Source organism: Erpetoichthys calabaricus, chromosome 2, assembly GCF_900747795.2.
Source record: "Erpetoichthys calabaricus chromosome 2, fErpCal1.3, whole genome shotgun sequence".
NCBI lineage: Eukaryota > Metazoa > Chordata > Cladistia > Polypteriformes > Polypteridae > Erpetoichthys > Erpetoichthys calabaricus.
The window spans coordinates 307,604,058-307,629,166 of NC_041395.2; the positions used below are offsets into that span (position 1 = coordinate 307,604,058).

A 25,109-nucleotide genomic window follows, 5' to 3' on the forward strand; every position below is an offset into this window, starting at 1 on the left:
TGAATCCGAACACAGAGTCACGGGGGTCTGCTGAAGCAAATCCCAGCCAACACAGGGCACAAGGCAGGAACCAATCCTGGGCAGGGTGCCAACCCACCGCAGGCAAACTATCAAACTAAACTTGGTTGTAATATTTCTTTTTTGTTTATTTAATATAGTTTATAAGTATGGTACAGAACAAACTCAGCATATAATAAGTAATGAAATATTTCATATTCAGCCGTAACACCATTTCCAACTCCTGTAGCTAGCTATGAAATTTCAGAATCCATTGTTTAGTCGTCACTCAACAATACTGAAGCATCTTAATGGTTGCATGCTAAGGTAAAGACCACGATAATCAAGTCTTGCCAAGTTCTAAAGACACCTCACATAGTCCTTTTGATGCGAAATGAAATTTTTTTTTTCTAATTTTAAACAGAATAGGACACCCTTTTCATAGCAAAGTAGTGAGGAAGCACTCGGTAGAGCAGAGCAGATGAGGTTACAAGGTATTAAAAGCTAGCCTGTTGAAAAGTGACTCAAGCAGAAATATAATTACTTTGTGGTGAATCAGCAAGTCAAGACAAGTTGGGGATCATGCACTGGTACAGTGTGTTGCCGCACCCACTGCAGACGAAACAGCTCGGCATCCTGGTTTGCAACCCCCCAGGCAGACACGTGGTCCAGTCTCACTCTCCGGAAATGACCCTCTATCTGCCACAGCCAGGTGTTACGTGGGCGACCCCTTGGCCTGGTCCAGCCACTCAGGTCCCCAGCAATGAGGATCTTACGAGCTGGATCACCCTCGGGGAAACGCACCACAAGGCTGTAGTGCCGTAACTGACGCTCCCTCAAAATGCAGGTAGTGTGCCTCATTCGGGACTCCATGAGCAACCGCTCATTCGACAGAAAATCAAACCAATGTACCCAAGGATTTTCAGGAGATAGACAGTACCAAAGGAGTCCAGTCTTCATCTCAGGTCACTGGTTAACGTTCATGTCTTGTAAACAATATAACAAGACAGGAAGTACCAGGACTCTAAAGACTTCGTCCTTTTGCATAGATATCGGGAGCGCTACACACCCCATTCCAGCAACCTCATGACCCCCCATGCTCTCCCAATCCATCTATTGACTTCATAGGAAGAGTCACCAGAGACAAGAATGACACTGACAAGGTGAGTAAACCTCTCGACAAGGTCAACACTCTCTCCGCACACAGACACACTGCTGATGGCTGTGCCCAAGAGCTCATTAAAGGCCTGGATCCTGGTTTTTATTCAAGACACTCGCAAGCCCAGACACTCAGACTCATCGCTCAGTCTCTTGAGTGCCCCGATCAGAGCCTCCATTGACTCCGCGAAGATCACAGCATCGTCAGCAAAGTCAAGGTCCATGAACCTTTCTTCACCAACTGATACCCCACAGCCACTGGACCCCACGACCTTGCCCAACACCCAGTCCATACAAGCACTGAACAGAGTAGGAGCAAGAACACACCGCTGGCGAACTCCAGAATCAAATGGGAAAAACGCAGAGGTCCTGCCTCCAGTGAATCAGAACTGTTATGAAACTGCTTGTGTTCTTGTGAATAACGTCAACACAAGCCCAAATGTGCTGAATGCCACTTGTCTTTATTAAGTGGATGTTATCTGGTGAAGCCAACACCAAGTGCCAGTTTGATTTTCATACAGCGTATTCACATTCACACACTTAGTCGGGTTAAGGCGAACAACTCGATTAAGCAGAAACCTTTCTTAATACTTCTTGTTTACATGATAAATAATTTTCTGGAGTTCTCCTTTGACAAAATTCTGCAACATCATTAAACTATGAAAAAAAAATTGGGAGTGGTCTCCCCTAGACTTTCTTATATACTCAGATATGGGGATGGATATTTGAGGAGTAAACCGCAAGACAATGATTATATTTTTATATTATGTACATTAAAGAACCATCAACAAATCAAATCAAATTAATAATATATTGAACAATTTTTATAAAATTGAGTTGGGTGGTGGCTGAAGGCAGGGACCTTGGCGGTCCGATCCTCAGCTACAGAAGCTGGCTCTTGGGACGTGGAATGTCACCTCTCTGAAGGGGAAGGAGCTTGAGCTAGTGTGTGAGGTCGACAGGTTCCAGCTAGATATAGTTGGGCTCACCTCGACGCACAGTGTAGACTCTGGAACCAATCTTCTTGAGCAGGGCTGGACTCTCCACAGTGAGAGGCGCTGAGCGGGTGTGGGCACACTTATTGCCCCCCGACTTGGAGCCTATTCATTGGGGTTCACCCCGGTAGACAAGAGAGTAGCTTCCCTCTGCCTTCGGGTGGGGCGGGGATTGGTCCTAACTGTTGTTTGTGCGTATGCGCCGAACAGCAGTCTGGAGTACCCACCCTTTTTGGAGTCCCTGGAGGGGGTGCTAGAGGGCACACCTGCTGGGCACTCCCTTGTTCTGCTGGGAGACTTCAATGCTCATGTGGGCAATGACAGTGAAACCTGGAAAGGTGTGATTGGGAGGAATAACGATCTGAACCTGAGTGGCGTTTTGTTTGTTATCCATAACAAACACCATGTTCAGGCATAGGGGTGTCCATATGTGCACTTGGCACCAGGACACCCTAGGCCTCAGTTTGATGATCGACTTTGTGGTCGTGTCGTCGGACCTGCGGCCACACGTTTTGGACTCTTGGGCAAAGAGAGGGGCGGAGCTGTCAACTGATTGCCACCTGGTGGTGAGTTGGCTTTGATGGTGGGGAAGGATGCCGGTCAGGCCTGGTAGGCTCAAACGTATTGTGAGGGTCTGCTGGGAATGTCTGGCAGAGTCCCCTGTCAGAAGTAGTTTCAACTCCCACCTCCGGCAGAACTTTGACTACGTCCCGAGGGAGGTGGGGGACATTGAGTATGAACGGGCCATGTTCCGTGCCTCTATTGTTGAGGCGGCTGACCGGAGCTGTGGCCGTAAGGTGGTCAGTGCCTGTTGTGGCAGCAATCCCTGAACCCGTTGGTGGACACCGGTGGTGAGGGATGCCGTCAAGCTGAAGAAGGAGTCCTACAGGACCTTCTTGTCCTGTGGGACTCCGGAGGCAGCTAATAGGTACCAGCAGGCCAAGCAGAATGCGGCTTCGGTGGTTGCTGATCTTGGGATTGGTATGAAGCAGTCAGCTGGGTGTGCGTTGCCATTATCAGCCTGGGTCAAGAATCAGGCGATCTCATCTGCAACCGCTCCCCAGCATATCAAAGGGGGGCACAAGGGAGAAACAGGAGGAGACAGAGAATGAAGAGTAGAAGAGCCATGAGAACAGTAGCAGGTGGAGAGGCAGGTTGAGCCAGCCCGCCAATGTGGGGAAAGGCAGCGTGGTCATTCTCCCCATGTAGGATCAAAGGTTTGGATCTCTAGAGGCGGATTGTGCCCGCTGACTATCCTTGAGGAGCGGGTCCAATCAAGGTGGTGTCCTTCCCAGGGATCTGATGGAGCATAAAGGAAGGCGGCAGGACAACCAACCCAGAGCAGTCTGGCTGATGCCGCTTGAGGCAGCTAAGATGAGGGTCGGGAGGAGAGGACCATGGCTGCTAGTGTCTTCGCCAGCTCAGTGAGCTATGGGTGAGCTAGGTAGATGAATAGGGAGTTGTGCTGGGCTTGTCCAAATCTGTAAGAATCAATGACCCCACTGACTGTGACGGTCTCATTTTAAGTCATGTTGATTTCCACTGTTTTATGGATTATTTATTGATGATATTTGGAAACACTGCACTTTTTGATTAGATTTAATAACAGCACAGAGCACTGTATCACCTTCCCCTTGCTTTGTGTTTTGTCCTCATCTACCAAGCTCATCTGGTTATGTTATCAATGGTGTCGGGTTCAAGAGGCTCCCAGACGAGAGTGGGAGCATGGAGCTGGGCCGCACTGTCACACCGTTAAGAGGTGAGGCGTATCTAGGCAGTAATAATGCATGGGCAGGGCGCCACTCCTCCACAGGTAACACTTATTTACACTCTCACATTAGGTCATACTGGCTAATTTATAGCTGCTAATTACTTAACTAGATATCATAGTGATGTGGGATGAAAGCAGGAATGTAACCAAAAAAAAAATGTGCAAACTCTACACAAAAAGAGAATGGATCAACATTTGGACATGCGCACATAGAGTATAGGGTCATGGAAGGATAGAGCCAATGCTAATGTGATGAAGACCATGGAGAGGCTGCTGCTTCACCACCTTAGGCCACAGGTTCAACACGCCCTTGACCCTCTGCAGTTTGCATATCAGGAGAAGGTGGGAGCGGAAGATGCCATCATCTATATGCTACACCGATCCCTCTCTCACTTGGACAGAGGCAGTGGTGCTGTAAGAATTATGTTTCTAGACTTCTCTAGCGCCTTCAACACAATCCAACCTCTGCTCCTTAGGGACAAGCTGACAGAGATGGGATTAGATTCATACCTAGTGGCATGGATCGTGGACTATCTTAAAGACAGACCTCAGTATGTGCGTCTTGGGAACTGCACGTCTGACATTGTGGTCAGCAACACAGGAGCGCCACAAGGGACTGTACTTTCTCCGGTCCTGTTCAGCCTATATACATCGGACTTCCAATACAACTCAGAGTCCTGCCATGTGCAAAAGTTCGCTGATGACACTGCTATCGTGGGCTGTATCAGGAATGGGCTGGAGGAGGAGTATAGGGACCTAATCAACGACTTTGTTAAATGGTGCGACTCAAACCACCTACACCTGAACACCAGCAAAACCAAGGAGCTGGTGGTGGATTTTAGGAGGCCCAGACCCCTCATAGACCCAGTGATCATCAAAGGTGACTGTGTGCAGATGGTGCAGACCTATAAATATCTGGGAGTGCAGCTGGATGATAAATTAGACTGGACTGCCAATACTGATGCGCTGTGCAAGAAAGGACAAAGCCGGTTATACTTCCTTATAAGGCTGGCTTCCTTCAACATCTGCAATAAGATGCTGCAGATGTTCTATCAAACAGTTGTGGCGAGCGCCCTCTTCTACGCAGGGTGTGCTGGGGAGGCAGCATTAAGAGGAAAGACACCTCACGCCTGGACAAACTGGTGAGGAAGGCAGGCTCTATTGTTGGCATGGAGCTGGACAGTTTAACATCTGTGGCAGAGCGAAGGGCGCTCAGCAGGCTCCTATCAATTATGGAGAATCCACTGCATCCACTAAATAATGTCATCTCCAGACAGAAGAGCAGCTTCAGCGACAGACTGCTGTCACTGTCCTGCTCCACAGACAGATTGAGGAGATTGTTCCTCCCCCAAACTATGCGACTCTTTAATTCAACCAGGGGGGGTAAACGTTAATATTTAACATTATACATAGTTATTGTCTGTTTTTTTCACCTGTATTATTATCATTCTTTAATTTAATATTATTTATTGTATCAGTATGCTGCTGCTGAAGAATGTGAATTTCCCATTGAGATTAATAAAGTATCTATCTATCTATCTATCTATCTATCTATCTATCTATCTATCTATCTATCTATCTATCTATCTAATGGGAGCCAGCTATTGATCAGGCACCATAACAAAGTACGATCAGTCGTTCTAGTCTCCTTTCAATCTGTTTTGCGTGTGTTTCGGTTGTTGGAGGAAATGGGAATGCTTTGGGGACACAAGAGGAATGCATCAATGAGGAATCCAAGCCAGTAACACAAAATGATGGGAACACCATGTCTCTATAATAAACCTGCATATCAGTCTAACAAAAAAAATAAAGAAAAAAACACTCTTACCTCAGACGATTTACAACTCCAACTTTATTGATTAGGCTTAATTTCTCTTGCTTTTGATTTTTAATTTCAACTTTCAGCAGACGGATATCTTCCAGCCTTTGGTTGTATTGTGTAATGCCCTTATTCAGTACGATCTGTTGAATTTTAATTTTCTCATAAAGCAGAGACACTTCATCATTGCGGCGTATCAGCTGTGTCCCTAAAATGTCTCTCTCATTTTTTACCTAAAATGGAAATATGATTAATGATGAAAAATCTAAACTTGCTAAACTCAGTTAAACTTAAACAGAGAAACTATTTTTCCTTACAAATCACAAAAGAAAAATACAATGACTACGGCCACCCATTTATTCCTCTTGATTTGATCTGTTTGACAATCTTTGTGTCTCCCTATCTCGCAAATAAGCTGCTCCCTAACTCAAAACTAGGCATAACGTCTCAGTGTTTGTTCCCAGTTCTTCTCTTTGGTTTTTAATTAAAACATTCATGTTTCTCTACTCCTTATAGTGCAAGCTGCACCTTGGCCATAACATCAGCACCAACATCCTCAAATTGTCCCCAATTCGAAACTACTTTCTTGCATCACATTAATGCTTTTCATTTTATTTCATGTTAAATTTTATTGCTGTCTAATAATATAAATGAAAGTCACATAAACCTGTATGGCTGTTGTCCTTGGCTGAGTCTTTCATTTACAAGTGGATTACTCCAAATGCAAGTGGCAGATATCTTTGTACTACACATGTACTACATAACAAATGAATCACTGCTGTCTGGATTTTCTTTTTGCTGCATTTTTATAAGCTTGATTTAGTTATTCTTTTCTCTGCTCTTTGTTACACTGTTCAAGATAATGGTTTCATTCATTTTTATATATATATGCGTGTGACAGATAATATTTCTCAGTTTTTGCTAAACACTGTCAATAATTGCTTACATATCATCTTCAGTCTATTATACTTATTACTCAATTTATCATTAAAACAGAGAATTGCACAAAACAAAACAAAGCTTAACATTTAACGCAAGTTCTTAAAAGCAGCATGCAGAGAAATAATATGTTGAGTACAGACTGTCATCTGCAAGAAATAAACCAATCAGCAATGGCAGAGTTGAAACCAAATGAGCTGAACAATTCATGATTAGTTCCAGGAACTTTTGCAAAAAATAGAAACAATACAGTTTCTAACAGAAATGCTTGTTAACAGTTGTGACTGTGAATGTCTATTTGCCTTTGTGCAAATAAATTTGACTTTCACATCCATTCTTCATATTCATAAATGAGGTGTTATGAGAATTAGGCACATTTATCCTGTTGTTCAATTTTTACATTTTACTTAAAAATACTTTAAAGCATATCAATGCATACAAGCAACACTGAATAAAACTTGTTTACAACACACAATTCATTTTCTGCTCCTTGTATAATAGGGTTACATTCCGCAAGAACAGCTAAATCGAACCACTCTCACTGTGATCAATCATTTAAAAAGTATGGAAGCTCTGAGCTATGGATTACAAAAGAGCAACTGCTATTGATTCACCTTCTGCCGTTCACCACAAGGATATAGAGTGACTCCACGAGGACTCTCAATCTATGATGGCTGGCTGGGAAATGGAGGCGCCAAAGGAACCATCTTTAAAGTTTGTTTTGTCTTTTTATCCCTCCCTTCGCCTTTTGATTTGCGTTTTCTACAGGCTTTCTTTTGAGACTTTGAAAATATAACTCCACCAATGGCTGCCTTCTAAGGTCCAGAAATGTTCTGCTTTGGGTTCAGATCAGCAGTTTAAAATGAAATTGTCTTCGCTTACCATTTGCAACTCTTTCAGTCTAAGAATTCTTTCAGCATCAGCCTCTTTGATGATTTTGAGCAGCTTTCTCTCCTCTTCCTCCTTATGCTCAATGTATGACTTTGTCTCTTTTGCTTGCTTTTTCATTCTTTGTAATTCTTCCTATAAATAATGGATAAGAATACACAAATCGTCATGTTTTTGTAAATCTAATACTGCATTTAAATACTAAAAAATAAGTAAAGAGTTCTTCTCCAGATACAGCAGTTTCCTACCACATCCAAGTGACATGCTGCTAGGGTTAAATGGTGGATATGACTTAAATATCACCACTGGAAAGTGCAACTGATGAACAATTTATGATACTGAAGCAAGATTAAAGCATGAGGCTTACTTGGGGACACACCAGTGAAGGACAATAAACCAGTAGCCTTGTGCTTGTTTGTCTGAATCTTAGCCATTCAGCCGTATTATTGCAGGCATCAGCTATGTTTACTCATTAATGGCCCAAATAGTAGGGTGTTATACTGTGTCAACCATTATGGATGCAATGAGAAGTCAAGCAAAACAACACCTTTTATCACCTAACTAAAAAGATTACAATTTTCAAGCTTTCGAGGCAACTCAGGCCCCTTATTACATCTTACCTGAAGAAGCTGGCTCGAAACCTTGAATATTATAATCTTTTTAGTTAGGTGATAAAAGGTGTTGTTTTGATTGACTTCTCATCGTATCATTAATGACCATAATACGTTTGTCTCCATGTGTCATCCAAATCTATCTATCTATCTATCTATCTATCTATCTATCTATCTATCTATCTATCTATCTATCTATCTATCTATCTATCTATCTATCTATCTATCTATCTATCTATCTATCTATCTATCTATCTACCTCTCTCTCTCTCTCTGTACTGTATGTGTGCATGGGTTTCTTCGATTTACTTTGGTGTTCCCCACATTCCTAAGACATGAATTCCAGCTCACTGGAATACCTTTAGTCAAGTCCTGTATGAGTGACCGTGGGTAAGTGCCTGAGTGAGCCAGGTGCTGGACTGCTGCCCAAACTACGCTTGTGCCTGCTGCTGTTATAATAGGCCGCTGCTGCTAACGACTCTAACACCAACACACATAATCATAGCCATAATCCATCCCTCTGCCTTGGAATTGTCTGCTTTCAGGTTTGCCCTTTTAGACTAACCTAGTTTTACTTCTTTTTGTTTTGCTTTTTTTGATCTTACCTGGGTTTTTGTACAATCCTTTTCTGAATGTTCTAAATAAATATTTAATTACTAGTCATTTAGCCCGTTACAATAACGGGCGCTTGAACAGTAGTGCATAAACATTAGTAGGAACAGTCTATATTAAATGGCAAGGGACTTTGACCTCATTCTTTTTATTGGTCGTATTTTTCTTTCTTTCAGCCTTTCTTTTGTTGATGTTTACTTGCTGAGCTGACCGTTCTTCGTGGGCTGCCGCCGTGTATTGTGTGTCTTTAATTTTCTGTGACAGTAATACTGTCTTGTACGGCTCTATTCAATATGAGCGCGCAGAAAAAGGCGAGCTTCAAAAGGGCGACCTCAATTGAGCGCGGCGAATAAAGGCGTTCGTAGATAATTTAGTTTACGCGCGCCTTTATTCACTGCGACCAATTGAGGTCGCCCTTTTGAGGCTTGCCTTTTTGTGCGCGCCCTTATTGAAGGATACCGTCTTGTACGTCCGCTGGCTTGTACGTCCGTAATATACTTTTAATTTTCTCTGGCGGTAATACAGGCGTGCGTGTCGGTAATATGCCTTTAATCTCCTCTGGCTTGTATGTGGCTGTAATATGCATCACTGTATTGTGTACCTTTAATTTCCTCTCGCAGTAATACTGGTTTGTATTTCCGTAAAACGCCTGCAACTTTCTCTGACAGTAATATCGCGCATCGTACCGTGCCCCGTGCATGCGCACTTCACCAGAAGACACCCACACACGGACACCTGGACGCACATAGGGATTTTATATATATATATATAGAGAGAGAGAGATTAAAGAATCTTTGTTTCATTTTCTTGGGCCAGTTTTTTTTTTTTTCTTTTTCCCTTTTGGATGTTTGTGACTTTGCCACAATTTTTGGGCATGTGCAGGCCATAAGCCTGCTACTTTAGTTTGGGGCTAAGCTGCCTGAGGTGATCAGGGCTCTTTGTTCAGGCCTATGCAGACTGTACGTCTGGCTCTTGTTTTACTGAGGCCTGCAGCACATTTTTGAGATTATGATTAGGCAGGATCACCACACATACAACATAAACAATATAGCAGTATATCATATTAACAATGGGAATACCATCTTAATAAAAGTGGGGCAAAGTATTCTTAGTGTGTACGTAAGAGCCCATTATTCAAGCTGCCCCAACCTATCAATCCTTGAATTATCAAAGTCGTCTTTGAAGCAAATGTAAAGGAAAAGAATATTTGGAGGGAATAAAGACAATCTAAAGTATGTTGTGATCATTGGGAGCTTTCCATAAAAGTCCAGATGAACTAAATTAATGAATTAAGTGCTGGAGATTTTTATTTACATCACAGGAGAGAATTCGGATGTAGCCAAAGTCAGTAACAATAAAAGTCAAGAAAGCATTCATTAAAGTTTAATGGAAATGAATCAATATGTGCATCACATGCCTTTAAAAACGTAGTATTGTAGCAGTGCATGATTAACAGACACACCAAATAGCTCTCATTTGAAGCAATTGCATGAAATAGCGGAGATTGTGATGTCAGAAATGAAAACAAATAAATAAAAGAATAACTGGACATTTTTTGCATAATCCAGATAGAGTTCATATCACTTTCAAATTATTTGTGCAATGATTTGCCCTGTTTTCTCAGCCCTATGATGTCCTTCTATAAAGATTATGTTTTAGATATTAATGTTAGTGTTTCAGATGTTACGGTGAGTATGAATATAATAAAAATGCTAAGAGTTGTCTGTCTGCCACACAAAAACCCACGAACCAGTGGGCCTTGAACCTTGCTCTTGGTCTTAATCGTAAGCTTCTGATGTGACACACGCAGTGGAGGTGCTGGCGACGTCACTGAAGTAATCAGGACTTGGGTGTTTCTGACAGCAAGCCACGGCTTGTGCACACGCAATGGAGGGCACAATAGGCACATGCAGAAACTGACAGAAAAATGAAGCCCAGCGGCTATGTAGTCATGAGCCACGGCTGACAGGATCTGCTGTCGATGATGCGACAAACAGCTCCATTATAGGAAAGACATGGCATTGCAGACTCAAACATGTCCGTGAATCATATTGCACAGAGCACATTGATCGTCAGCTACAGGATAGTGGAACGTATTGACAAGGTGACATGTCAGAAAGAGCATTGATGATTAACAACTTTGTAATAGGAAAATACAGCGATTTATACAGTGACATCTGAAACATCTACTGTCAGTGAAGCTCATGAAAAAGAACGATGGTCGTGACATTAGCTTAGCATCAGGCCAAATGGATGGATGAGTACAGTAACTGAGACAGTGATATGGTAGAAATAGAAGTGGTGCCAGACCAGAAGTCCACATTTTTTTGAAATGTTACAAGCAGTTTAGTAGTACATGTTGGTGATCTGTTTAAAAATACATTACCATTATGGTATCTTTCTCCTTTTCAAGATGCAGATATTCTGATTGCTGTTTCAGAAGAGCGGCCTGCTTTCCATCAATTTCTTCATTCAGGCCTTCAATTCTGTCATTCATCATATTCATCTTCTGCTTCATTTCTGTAATCTCATGCTTAAAGAAACAAAATCAGGACATGCATTGAGACACAATAGGACAAACAGGCATAACTAAAATAAAACAGAAAATGTGAAGGGTATTTTCAGCTCTTTAGTGACTGACTTTCTCTGTTGTGCTTCCTAGGCACTTCAGTGGCATTCATTAGCATTTCTTCTTGAAAGTCTTCCAACTCTGAATTTTCTTACTTAATTAAACATTTCAAAAGCTAGCTGTATGACACAAAAAATAACAATTACAATGAAAGACTCTTGCTGAGATTGGCATAATTAACTAAATCATGAGAAACTAGCCAGTCATCTTTGAAGTAGGTTCTTCTTAATGATCTTCCTGGTCAATTGCACTTTGAATCACACTCATGTCAAATCTACAGTCCACTTGAAAATAATTCAAAATATACAAATTAGCATTTTACATGATTTATGAAACCATTAGGACTACAAGTGACTGCGGAGGCAATCCAACATGCTGCTTTACAACTCCTATGCTTTCAAAGAGAGAGACCCATGCAGTTCTTCCGCTGCCGGCTATGGGCTCCCTGCCCAGTTTCAAGATTTCTTAACCAATGCTCAAATGATTTCTTGAGAATATGTCCAAGAGAGACCTGGAACTCTTTACTGGGGTCACATTACTATCCCATATTGCTCAGTTGGTTATTTAATTGCTTTAAAATGCAGTGAAATGCTCAACTAGAACTTACTGTACATAACAAGGGAATATTTTCATATCTCATTTTTCATGGCTTCTAAGATTAATTCTGGCCAGCTGCTATAAAACAACCTGCTTGGTGCTCTCTAAAGTCAACTATCCCATACATTAAGGTTTTCCGTCCTGCCACGTTCTTCATCAGTAACCAATTTCTGCTGTTAACTGACTTTCTTTCCCTTCATTTTAATTGCCATGTTTCTTTAAGACTTAGTTCTTAAATGGCAGCCGAACAAAAATAAGATGTGAAGTGAGCCAACAGATGGCCAGCTAAGTAGAGGCCTCTGTAACCAGTATTGAAAAATAATTATACAATAATTGTGATTTGTGAGCCCAATTATGTTGGCATACATGCAGCTGAAGTAAGGACAGTTCTTTCAGGCACGCTTAAGTGATTAGAGCAGATAGTCAAAAGAATGTGCTGTGTTTGGGTCTTAAAAGGCCATAGTCCATAAATAACATATTCAAATAGCTCAGTTGGTAGATACCCATACCTGGTAATTTTCACAAATAGCTCAATGAATATGCAAAATGTGTGGGCATTTATGTCATGTCAGGGAACCTCTGAATGCCTCCTGTGCTCCGCCAAACCAGAACTACGGTCGTCAGTATTCTCCACTGAAGAACTGGATGATGGTCGTACTGCTTCTCTTTGGCTTCGATTTGTATGTATAAATGATTATACTACAATGTATATTGTGAACAAAATACGCATTTTATAGTAAGATATATATATATATATATATATATATATATATATATATATATATATATACAGTAGATATATATCCATCCATCCATTATCTAACCCGCTATATCCTAACTACAGGGTCACGGGTGTCTGCTGGAGCCAACACAGGGCGCAAGGCAGGAAACAAACCCCGGGCAGGGTGAAAGCCCACCGCAGTATATATATATTTTTTTTTTTAACCATATTCTTCTAATCTTAATATTTCCACCATAATTACTGAAGGGGTAAGGACAGCAGTTCAAATATGCCCTGCATTTCTAAAAAAGAACACATTCCCAGGGAGCAAGCACCCCTGATGGACACAGCCTCAAACTCCAACCAATTTCTTAATCAGAAGCCAATTCTTGCTGTTAATTAAAGCCATTATTTAATTCCATGGCTTGTTGGTGCTCTCATTCTGCCACAGCAGACACTTCCAATATGGCTGACTTTCATTCTTCTAAGAGTAGAGTCAAAACGTTTTGGTGACCTGAGCAGATCAACATTATGAGATCTTCACCTTTCTTTAATTTCAGATATTGTATAATGGGCACCAGTTAGCTGGTCATGTGTTGGCTTGTTTTGTATCTCATTATTGTTTGGCTGCTTATTAAGGAAAAAAAGAAACGCTCAAGAGCTTTAAATAGCAAATCATTTGAAATTAAGGCAAAGGAAGTTAATTAGCAATAAAAACTGGTCATTAATTAAGTAAATGGTGAGAATGAAAAACTGCAGCCCTAGTAGCCCTCTAGATTCGGAGATGGACACCCCTGTTATAAATCTGATGTGTTCATTTTCAGAGGAATTCAGCTTTAACTTAAACTCATAATTCCACGGTAAGTTCATAATGGTTTTGCTTCAATCTTGGAGATTCACCAAATAGACCGTACGGGAAGCTAAAAGCTCAGACCACTCAAAATTCAAGGCCAGTGGAAGACCTCTTACTAAAACATTACAGTTGTCATGTAAACATTATGGTTTTGGGTTACAGTAGGGCCAGCATGACATTAGAAACTTGGCTTCCATCACCTTCAAAATTACTGGTACAAAACAAGATAAATAATACTACTACTACTACTACTAATAATAATAATAACAATGATTCAATGATATTGTTATAGTACAGGTACAACAAAATGCAGTTATCGCATACCACTTTGGGGTCAGAGTACAGGGTTAGCAATTGTATAGCACCCCCTGGAGCAACTGCAAGTTAAGGGTCTTGCTGAAGGGTCCAATGGGGTACAGTCCCCCTTGGCAGTAATGGGATTCAAACTGGCAACCTTCCAAATACCAGCGCAGATCCTTAGTCTCAGAACTGGGAAAACATTCAATAGATGTGAATGGCAACAGTGCATTTCATAAGCTAGTGCTTAAAATATGGATTGACAAATCGGCTGAATTGAAGAAGATAAAGTAACGTGTTATGGGTGTGAATTTTTATTTATAGTTTATTGATGACAGAATTATAGTGTATAATAGATATATAGTCATGCAATAAAGTAAGTTCACTCTCTTTTAATATTATTAAAGACATAATTATCAAGTCCTATAATCAGATAAATTTAACCTCTGGTGATAAACAATACATATGAGAATTCATTATGTAATTATTTGTTCAACAAAGAATAAGACAACATAGGTGACTTGTGGAGGACTAGATCAGGGGTCCTCAATCACAGTCCTGGAGGGCCGCAGTGGCTGCAGGTTTTTGCTCCAACCCAGTTGCTTAATAAGAAGCCCTTATTGCCCAAGTAACACTTCTGCTTCACTTTAGTTGTCTCGCTCATTAAGATTTTGAACCCTTAGTGCTTATTTTAGTCTTAAACAGCTCTATTCTTGGTTTTTAATGGCTCCTAATTAGCAATAACATGCAAATGACAAAAGAGAGCAGCATTTCTTCATTTAGCTTGTTACCATTTACACCTCTGTGTGTATTTATCATGCACTATTGGGTTAAATTAAATACTTGGAAGGAAACTGAAGAGGAAAAAGTGAAGGACTGAGAATTACTCCTCCATTTTAGCCTTCAAATCATTTGGATGATATGCTTAGAAAGGGAAAGAAAATCCAGGATATGAGAATTACCTGACATGGCAGAGTTAAAGCACTAACAAGCCATGAAATTAAATTATTGGCAAGAATTGCTTTCTAATTAAGCAACCAGGTTCGAACAAAAACCTGCAGCCACTGTGGCCCTCCAGGACTTTGATTGAGGACCCCTGGACTAGATGATTGTTAGTCATGTCTGTCACACAAATGCGCATTGGAGTCAGCCAAAAGGACCAAAAGAAGGTAATTCCATGCCAGGCCAGGGGGTGGCGGGGTGCACTAAACCTTCCAGTTTTATCTCTGCAGACCAGACATGGGAAATTCTGCCTGAGTCCGAATAAGTCGATTCTGGTTCCAGCCCTGAGGACGTCACTACAAGATCTGGCCCAGACAACGTTGCTTCCCCTGACCTGCCTTTAAAACCTAACATCTTCCCTCTGTTGATCAGTTCTGTTTTGGACTCAACACTGTATTCACTAGTGCTTCAAACTTTGCGCCTTTTTGCAGCCAGGTTCAAGTATACGGGTGGCTGCCCCAAACCTCTTTTGTGTGTCGAGGCTATTCATTTCACATGTATTGAAGGTAATCATATTGAAGTTCTCATTAGGCAATGGTACTGTCATTTATTAGGCAATAAAGGGTCATGAGAGGATGAAGAGAAATGATAAGCTAAATCTTGAGTGAAAAGTAAAATGTGTAATCAAGTTGTGACAGGCGACCATGGCCATTACCCGGCCATGACGCCAGCTGGATGGAAGGACTGGTGGAGAGAGTATCTGCAAGGCACTACCTTCACTGGGACATTAGGGAATTGCTCAGATTGACCATGTACAGCAAGGGTGTAATTTAATTTGGTCTTCATAAAACTGAATAGTTCTTGACCTCAGTGAAGAGGCAGTCAGGTTGGAAATAAATGCCTTTTTTCCAGGGTGGGTGCCACACCTTCAATTTTGCATGGGGGCTCACAGATCACTACACCAGTGAGCAGAGGTAGTTTTAGTTATAAGGAAAATGCAGGAAATATATCAAGGACAAAGAAAATATGGTTATGAAAACCAGTGCATTGCTATTATACATGAGTATAACTGGTTGCAGAGTTACAACCTTTTATGGCAGTTGACATATTCTTATAATGATCAGAGTTATCAGGGTCAATCCTGGGAACCCACTGTGGCTGCTCGAGTAGGGCGCATTCTGAGGGCCTAAGCGCTAGCTGTAATTCCCTTGTGCAATGTGAGAGGGCGCTGTCATTCACATCTTCTCCTCTTTTATCAGCAGACCAGAGGCTCCATGACTTAGTGATCCGTGAAGACACACCCACTTCCTCAACAAGCCCCTCCCCTTCTGGGAAAGAATCCTTACAATGGCCACAACTACATCAGAACAACAGTTTTGTTAATGGACTCGCATCTGGAAAGACATCACTTCTTTGATTGTTACTTTTTCATTAGGCAATTTGTTCACAATATACCGGGACCACCACCTGGAACCCCAACTTTTTATCTGTGTGTTGCCTTCTTTCTTACATTGTACTCATACCTTAAATAAGTAGGCTTTTATTACCCTGTTTCTATGTTTTTGTGTTATACCAGAAATTAAAAACTGGGTATAGAAAAATTTTATTTGAATCTAGCAAGCATTTCTGTGTGTTACATGCAGATAATTTAATATTTTTATCTTGGTTTTTAAGATATTCCTCATTATAATTTTCATTGCACTTTTCCAGTTAATCTGTCTATTTAAGCTGTTATTTACTAATAAGCATGTTAGTGGCTATAAACCTGAAGTTGCTTCAGCCTTTTGACATTTAGTGTCTTTTGCTTGGGTGTCTACTTGTCATTAATTATTAATATTAAGATACAACTAAAGAGCAAACTCCACAGAAAAGGTGAATTAGCAGTAAACAGTATTAAATATTTAAAGCTAAGTCAAAAATGAAACTGTTTCTAAATGTTTTATAAATTTAAAGCTCACACCATACCGCTGTGCATTTCTGAAAGTAGAATAAGAAAATAAACCAACGAGATCAGATGGAGGTAAAATGGATCACTGATTATGAAGCTGGTTGGAACAAAAACAAGCAGCCACAGTGGACCCCCAGGACTGAAAGAGAGGACCACTACAATAGTTTATGTTTTGAAATGTCACTGTGGTTTATGATTGTGAATATTATATGTATGAAGGACCACATTTCTGATTTGATACTAAGAAGAGATTAACTTGCTATGCTATGGTTGACGAATACAATCATATTTATGTGGTGAAGATGCTGCAAGAAACTGTTAGACACCACTGGAAAATTCATGGAAACTGGCTAAGCAGACTGTTAAGAAGAAAATAACATATACTTTTATCTGCTGGCTATTGGCAAGGGTGACAAACACCACACACAAAAGAGTATAAAAGTACAGTGTACTGTACATCCAAGAAAGGAGGTGAGATGCCATCTTCAAGAAAAGACGATAACCACTTTGCCATTTCATAACATAAACTGTCTCTTCCTTTGCTTTACTTTGCTCCATTCTGTTTTCTGTTTATGGCATCTGCTACATTAGAGATTGTTAAAGAAAGACAGAATTTGAACAGAATCATATATTTTTTCCCCCCAATGGGCTTCTTTCACCTGACCTTACTGTGAAGTTTAAGCAACCAACATTAAAAAGAAAACAAGCCAAGTGTAATCCTTCATTTCAGCTTCACACGGTCGTATTCTCCTCATTCTCCTCTTCAGGAAGGAGTGTGGGAAAAGTTTGTTGCTTGGCAACCAGATACAATTTTTACAGAGCAGCCTAATTTGAAGGGAGCTACAGCCCTCTGCTGGATACAGTCAGACACTACATGATGCATTGAGGTGTTTAACTCTTAGCTGTGAGGTAATGATGTGGCATTTAAACAGTTAGATGTGGATGAACGTTTAAGTGTCTGCAGTGATATTCATGTAGGAAAAAAACCACAAACATCAGTAATCTTGTCTGAATCATGGTAAATATTCATTAGATATTTGTTATGAATCCTTTACTATTTGGAAAAGTGACAGAGGCGGTTCATTAATTTATGGGAACCAGGGATTATATTGTTTAATTTATATCTCTGCTAATAATTTTTTTTTCGTTATTAAACATATTTCTGTATTTAGGTGTTATGGAGTTCCTAGTATCACTTTGCTTTGGCATGCTATTATTTACAGATTATATTTAAATTTGTTTATTATTTAGAATTTGTCCCACAATGCCATTTTATGTTGCCACTCCCATGTTGGGACAGCAGGTTACTAGGTGGATGAACAGAACATCATCTCTGTGACATTATTTGAACTGGTGTTGCACAGAAGGTAATCATCTACGATTCTGTTTTTTCTCTAAAAAATTTGTGAATTTAATTAATTTATATTTTGCCACATGGTCTTTCTTTCATCTCAGTACTATCTTTAGCTTGTATTTTCTGTTCTTCAATCTCCTGGTCCTGTGCATTTCACTTTGTGCTGTCTGCTTCACTAGGCAGTACAGTGGTGAGTAGAACGGTACATTAAAGAGTGACACTGTAATCCAAAGTTATTATGATAATGGCAAAAAGTGAAGGGATAGTGATGAAGCTGAAGAAGAAATGGAAACATGAAATTAAAGTTAAACGTTATAAAAGTAACGTTGAATAAATCAGACTTCATGAATAAAGGTAAAGTACCACTTCTGGTTAGCAGAAATAGCCCAAAAGTTGAAAGAAATCTATGTTTTGTACCTAATACTTGTATGCAAAATTTGGTAGACCTAACTGAAAGCATACTCAAGTTATCGTGTTTACACACACACACACACAGACATAATTCCAATAATGTTTTTTTCAGACTCAGGAAGGTCTAAAACATCAAGATTCATCAAAATCACGAAATTGAATTTTTGGACAATTCCAATACTTTCCACATACTTCGTATACGAGAAAGTCAGGGAGGTCTAAAACGTCAAGATTCATCAAAATCTCGACATTGAATATTTGAATGATTACAATACTTTTAAAGTAAAAAATTCTTGTATACAAGACAGTAAAAAATGGTGGAAAAGCCATTGTGAAAACTCAGGAGGTGTGGAAAACAAACTTGAATGGCCATACAGAGGAGTATTAAAGATGTTTCAAGGAAATCTGTTTTGAGCAAAGACTGCAGTGCCGAGAGTTAGCTAGTTAGAATATATACTGTATATATATATATATATATATATATATATATATATATATATATATATATTTTTTTTTTTTTTTTTTTTTTTTTTATTGTTTCTGGTAATTTTTTAGTTCATGAAATTTTAATGTTTCACAAGCTGACTTTTCAAGCTTTATTTTTATGTATATTTTTTAATTTATTTCTTTGGTTGATAAAGCTTTAAAAAAAATTTCGAGCTTTATTTTTATGTAAATGTTTTAATTTTATTTCTTTTGTTGATATAGATTTTTTTTTCGTTTAACTTTAAGTCATCACATTACTATTTTTGAAGTCTCCGTGGGTTGGTAAAGGGTTACTAGGGGACCTGATAGCTAAGGACCTCTTAAACAGCAAAACGCCTGCATAATGCCTCACTGTGATTATGACAGCCAAGTCAGAGGTTTTCACTCTTTTTAATTTTCTTGGTTTTTAGTGGTTCTGGTATGTGTTCAGAAAATAATGTTTGTGTATATGTACGTATTTATTTATTTAGTTAAAGAGTTTCTATAAAAAGCCACATTTCCCCCTGGGGACAAATAAAGTTCTGTCTGTCTGTAATGACTCTTGTTACGGAGACTCCCAGATGCTTTCCAGCATAGGATCAGGATCCCTGTCCCTGATACGGTTTTAACTAATGAACAAGTGAGGACTGATAATTTTGGGACCAGACACTCTAATTTTCAACTCATATTTCTATTGTCTTGGCTCAATATAAAAGTTGAATGACCTTTTGCAATCTCTGACTGACTATGATAACGTTTACGGATTTCGGTTTAACCCTCTGGCATTCAGAAGACAGCCTTTTTGTTTTCAGTTTCATTCCCATCTCCTGGTCTGCTACTTTTAATGTCTTGGGTAGTCATCTGGGGGTAAAAAGCCAAGCTGCTTCATGTTTCCATGATGTGCTTAACACTAACTTGGAAATTGGTAATGGAACTACTTTGGAGAATATGGAAGTGCTGTTACTTAAGTTACTTAGGTAACACACGGAGATGCAGCCTCAGGGATGCTAGAAAGGGTGAGATGTGCTTGGGGTTTCAGTGAAAAGCTTATGCAGACTCAGCTGTATAAAGGTGGAGAGAATTGTTAAGAGAACGACTATGGAAATGAGTAATATTTCATCACTGGAGATAAGAGAAAGGGCCGGCATCAGCACAATTTGTCATTCACTGAGGAGAACTTGATGGAGTGGTTTGGTTATTTGGAGAAAAATGTGAAGAATGACTGAATGAAGAGTTGGACTGTGATGGACTCTACTTCTCTTAATTATATATTGTGACGGACGGCTGGAGCCTTACCTGGCAAAGACACCATCGTAGTGCAAAGGGCCGGGGAAGAGAGCGTGCACAGAGCATTATCTCGGATCACTAGGTGGCAGCCCACCTGGGTTGTTATGGCACCATGGATTCCCACAGGGCACGCTGGGAATTGGAGTTTGTTAGCTCAGCTCTGTTGAGTTCCAGGGGTGCCTCCAGAGGGCACTCAGGGACTGGGGAGACCCACTTTGTCAGGCTCCCACGTCACCCAGAAGTGCTTCCAGACCACTTTTATGGGACACCTGAAGTACTCCTGGGTGCTCCAAAAAAGAAACCAGTTGCCTCAACTCCAGGAGCCTCAGTCGGGTGGCAGGAAGGAGGGCAAAGCTTGCTGGAGGAGCAGAGGTGGAGAGATGACAGAGGAAGAGGGAAGAAAAAGAAGAAAGACAGAAATACAAAGGGAAGACAAAGGGTAGCTGTGTGCTGTGCTGTACTGTACTTGCGTTTGTAACTGAGGTGGGAAACACTTACTTGAAGAGTTTCACACGAAACACAATAATGAAACCTCTTGTTTGCTGTGACTTGTGTCCGAGCCTGTCTGTGTTGGGTGTTTGGGGAGCTAGAGTGCCCCCTTCTGGCCACAATATTAATTTTATGCAAATGTGCCTTATTTATTTTTGTATACTATTTATGCATTATTTTTCTTATCTAATTTGAATGTTTTTCTTTGCATGTAACAACTTTTTGACATTTTGTAAAGAACTTTGAGCTACAGTCTTTGTATGAAAATGTGCTATAGAAATAAATGCTTTAAAATTTGTCACCCACGTGCGAATAGGAGGGAGCTGTATGGACCAAGTGAGCGTAATTCCATGCCAGGCCAGGAGGGTGGTGGGGTGCGCTAACCTTTCTTCTGTTGCCTCTGCAGACAAAAAACGGGAAAACCTGTCTGATCCAACTCTGAAGACATCACTTCTGTTCTGGTGCCCAGAAGCACAGCCCTTCTGGGTTCGCTACGCCACTTCCTGTCCAGACATTTAAAACTGCCATCTTTTCCAACCATCCTCAGTTCAGTTATGGACTCCAATCCATGCACATCAGTGCTATTTTCACACCCTTTTTGCCACGAGGGAAATTATACGGGTGGCTGCCCCAAACCTTTTTGAGTGTCTCGAGTCTAATCATTTCACAATGTTATATGCGTAAATAATTGCACTACTGAACCCCCTACACTGAAAGTAACAAAATCATTTTAAATAAAAGTTAAAATTTGTAGCAAAAGAAGAGATTCGAGGTCTTACCTGAGCTGCAATAAGGCTCTTATGGTAAAAGTTTCCTTCTGATTTGGCTGCTTCATACATGCTTTGCTGCTCTCGAAATTTTCTTTCCTTTTCGGCAATTTTCTCTATGTATTCAGTAACCCGTTTCTCCCACACTGCAGCTTCTTGAGTTAGTTGAAGTACCTATGATTGTTAAAAAAATATATATATATATATATATATATATAGTATACATTATATGTGTGTGCCTATTCTATATGTAGTATAGGTCCTGTTATACAATCAAAAAATGACTCAAACACAGAAGATGCTATTATTAATCATGAACAATCATGTTTACTTTTTAATTTGTTCATAATAGGGTTCAAATCCAATGTTTTTAACTTGCCACCTTATGAACCCAGCATGCTGGCTTTGATTCCTGAGCATGGATGTTACCCATGAGCAGTTTTGCATGTTCTCCCTGTGCCTGTGTGGAATTTCTTCTGGGTGCTCTGTTTTATTCTTCACACAGCTCATAAAATGTTGAGGGCAAGTTACCTGGCGATTCTAAGATGGCCTCCAAGTGGGTTGGCTGGCCCCTGCTTTCAGACCAGTTTTACCAGGACAGCCTCTGGCCATCCTTAACCCTGAATTAGATTAAGTGGGTTTGAGACTGTTGTATAACATGTAAATGTATTTTTAAAGGGAAAAATAAAAAAGAGATCAATAATCACCATGAGGGAGTGATCTAGCGATGTTCATCTTACCCAAAATGAAGCTAAGTATGCTTAAATATACTTAAGTGGAATAAACACAAAGGAGTAATGATGCCCACAGGCAGTACAGAAAGTAGAAACTCAAAACTGTTTAACAACAAAGGTTGCAGCTTATTCATGTTTCTGTCTAGCAAGTAGGGTGACTTGCCCCTTTTCCTACCTCTTAGTATCATAAAGACCCCCATGACACTCACCTCCCAATCTTTCCCCCACTTGTTGTCCCACCACTTGAGCCCTTGCCTCCTTTCTTCACTCAAATCGAAACTCCATTAACCTGAGGACTTAATGAACTTGAAAGCCTGCCCTGAAATCACTTCTAGATAACCCAGAATCATTGAGCCTTTAGTCAGCCTTAAAAGGGCACTTCTATAAGGCAGCTCCCTAGCTGCTTACTATGGTAGATGGGCAGCACAGTCCATAAAGCCACTGACCTTGAATCTTTCATTGACTAGGAAGCACTGCCACCTTTGGTGTTCCTTTCCTGGGTGCATTACTCTCTTTTTAGGCTGGGGGCTAGAAATCCCTGAAAAACTGCTGGGTAGCCTTTCCCTGACATTCCAAAGGAGCATTTCTAACATCCACTCAGGCTGCCTCTTGTTTTTTTACTCATCCTGGCACCCCTGTCTCCTGCTCCTTCAGTTAATGAAGTACACAACGACGGTGTACAATCCTCCAGCAGCACCTGTGATCCTATACTGGCATATGCAGGACCTTTCTTGCTGCTGCCACTGTGGCACTCAGTCTTTCCCTCCTGAATGCCTCTGTCTCTTGGTTTTCTCCTACAGATGACACTGCCATTGCCAATGCACTGGTACAACACCAGGGGTTTTTATTACCAGCATGAGCTTTGTGCTTTTTACTAGGATCCTTCTGAGTCCTGTTCCTGTCCTGCACCACACTTTCAGGATTGCAATCCCTTGGCACACCAGGCCAGCCATCATGAAATATTTCAAATCTTCCTAATGCAATTAAGGTGGCCGTGAGTCATGCCAGCATACACCCACAAGGAATCCATTTGGAACTGTAGATCCACCTAATGCACACATTTAAAAAAAATAGTACATCCAAAGCATCTAAGGAAAAATCTCATGCAGACAAAGAGAAAACAAGTAAACTCCAAATAGACGACAACTGGGCATGGGATTCAAACCCAGGACACTGGATCCATAAAACAGCACTACTAATCATGGTGCAAGTTTGCCACCCTCAGAAACACTCTACATAATACACATAAATAACATTTAAACAACATCCTTGAATAGCATTGGCTCAGCCAGTGAGAAGAAACACTGCAACAGTATCCTTTTATAAACAAGATTTGTGTAGGCCAGGAGTATTGAGACCAGTCCAACAGGATTGGTTATACTGAACATGGGAAACTCTGTCCTGGTGCACAGAGAAGGGCTAAGGGGTGGAAAGCCAACCCACGACAAGCCTGCTATGTTAATGATCCCACACTGAGGTTATCGACTTGTCCAGTACCATATACTGTATATATACAGTGCATCCGGAAAGTATAACATTTTGTTATGTTACAGCCTTATTCCAAAATGGATTAAATTCATTTTTTTCCTCAGAATTCTACACACAACACCCCATAATGACAACGTGAAAAAAGTTTACTTGAGATTTTTGCAAATTTATTAAAAATAAAAAAATTGAGAAAGCACATGTACATAAGTATTCACAGCCTTTGTCATGAAGCTCAAAATTGAGCTCAGGTGCATCCTGCTTCCCCTGATCATCCTTGAGATGTTTCTGTAGCTTAATTGGAGTCCACCTGTGGTAAATTCAGTTGATTGGACATGATTTGGAAAGGCACACACCTGTCTATATAAGGTCTCACAGTTGACAGTTCATGTCAGAACACAAACCAAGCATGAAGTCAAAGGAATTGTCTGTAGGCCTCCGAGACAGGATTGTCTTGAGGCACAAATCTGGGGAAGGTTACAGAAAAATTTCTGCTGCTTTGAAGGTCCCAATGAGCACAGTGGCCTCCATCATCCATAAGTGGAAGAAGTTTGAAACCACCAGGACTCTTCCTAGAGCTGGCCGACCATCTAAACTGAGCGATCGGGGGAGAAGGGCCTTAGTTCAGGGAGGTGACCAAGAACCCAATGGTCACTCTGTCAGAGCTCCAGAGGTTCTCTGTGGAGAGAGGAGTACCTTCCAGAAGGACAACCATCTCTGCAGCAATCCACCAATCAGGCCTGTATGGTAGAGTGGCCAGACGGAAGCCACTCCTTAGTAAAAGGCACATGGCAGTCTGCCTGGAGTTTGCCAAAAGGCACCTGAAGGACTCTCAGACCATGAGAAAGAAAATTCTCTGGTCTGATGAGAGAAAGATTGAACTCTTTGGTGTGAATGCCAGGCGTCACGTTTGGAGGAAACCAGGCACCGCTCATCACCAGGCCAATACCATCCCTACATTGAAGCATAGTGGTGGCAGGATCATGCTGTGGGGATGTTTTTCAGCGGCAGGAACTGGGAGACTAGTCAGGATAAAGGGAAAGATGACTGCAGCAATGTACAGAGACATCCTGGATGAAAACCTGCTCCAGTGCGCTCTTGACCTCAGACTGGGGCGACGGTTCATCTTTCAGCAGGACAACGACCCTAAGCACATAGCCAAAATATCAAAGGAGTGGCTTCAGGACAACTCTATGAATGTCCTTGAGTGGCCCAGCCAGAGCCCAGACTTGAATCCGATTGAACATCTCTGGAGAGATCTTAAAATGGCTGTGCACCAATGCTTCCCATCCAACCTGATGGAGCTTGAGAGGTGCTGCAAAGAGGAATGGGTGAAACTG

General features: G+C 40.8%; 1 protein-coding gene across 1 annotated transcript in view; it reads right to left on the reverse strand.

Moving 5' to 3' along the window:
- LOC114645624 (cilia- and flagella-associated protein 58-like) overlaps nt 1-25,109 on the reverse strand; it is a 69,432-nt gene that overhangs the window by 37,561 nt on the left and 6,762 nt on the right. Inside the window, exons 5-8 of the mRNA XM_051922613.1 lie at nt 21,563-21,724; nt 11,177-11,323; nt 7,562-7,702; nt 5,750-5,973 (exon numbers count right to left, since the gene is read on the reverse strand). Coding sequence (XP_051778573.1) covers nt 5,750-5,973; nt 7,562-7,702; nt 11,177-11,323; nt 21,563-21,724 — 674 coding nt within the window. The remainder of the gene's footprint in view (nt 1-5,749; nt 5,974-7,561; nt 7,703-11,176; nt 11,324-21,562; nt 21,725-25,109) is intronic.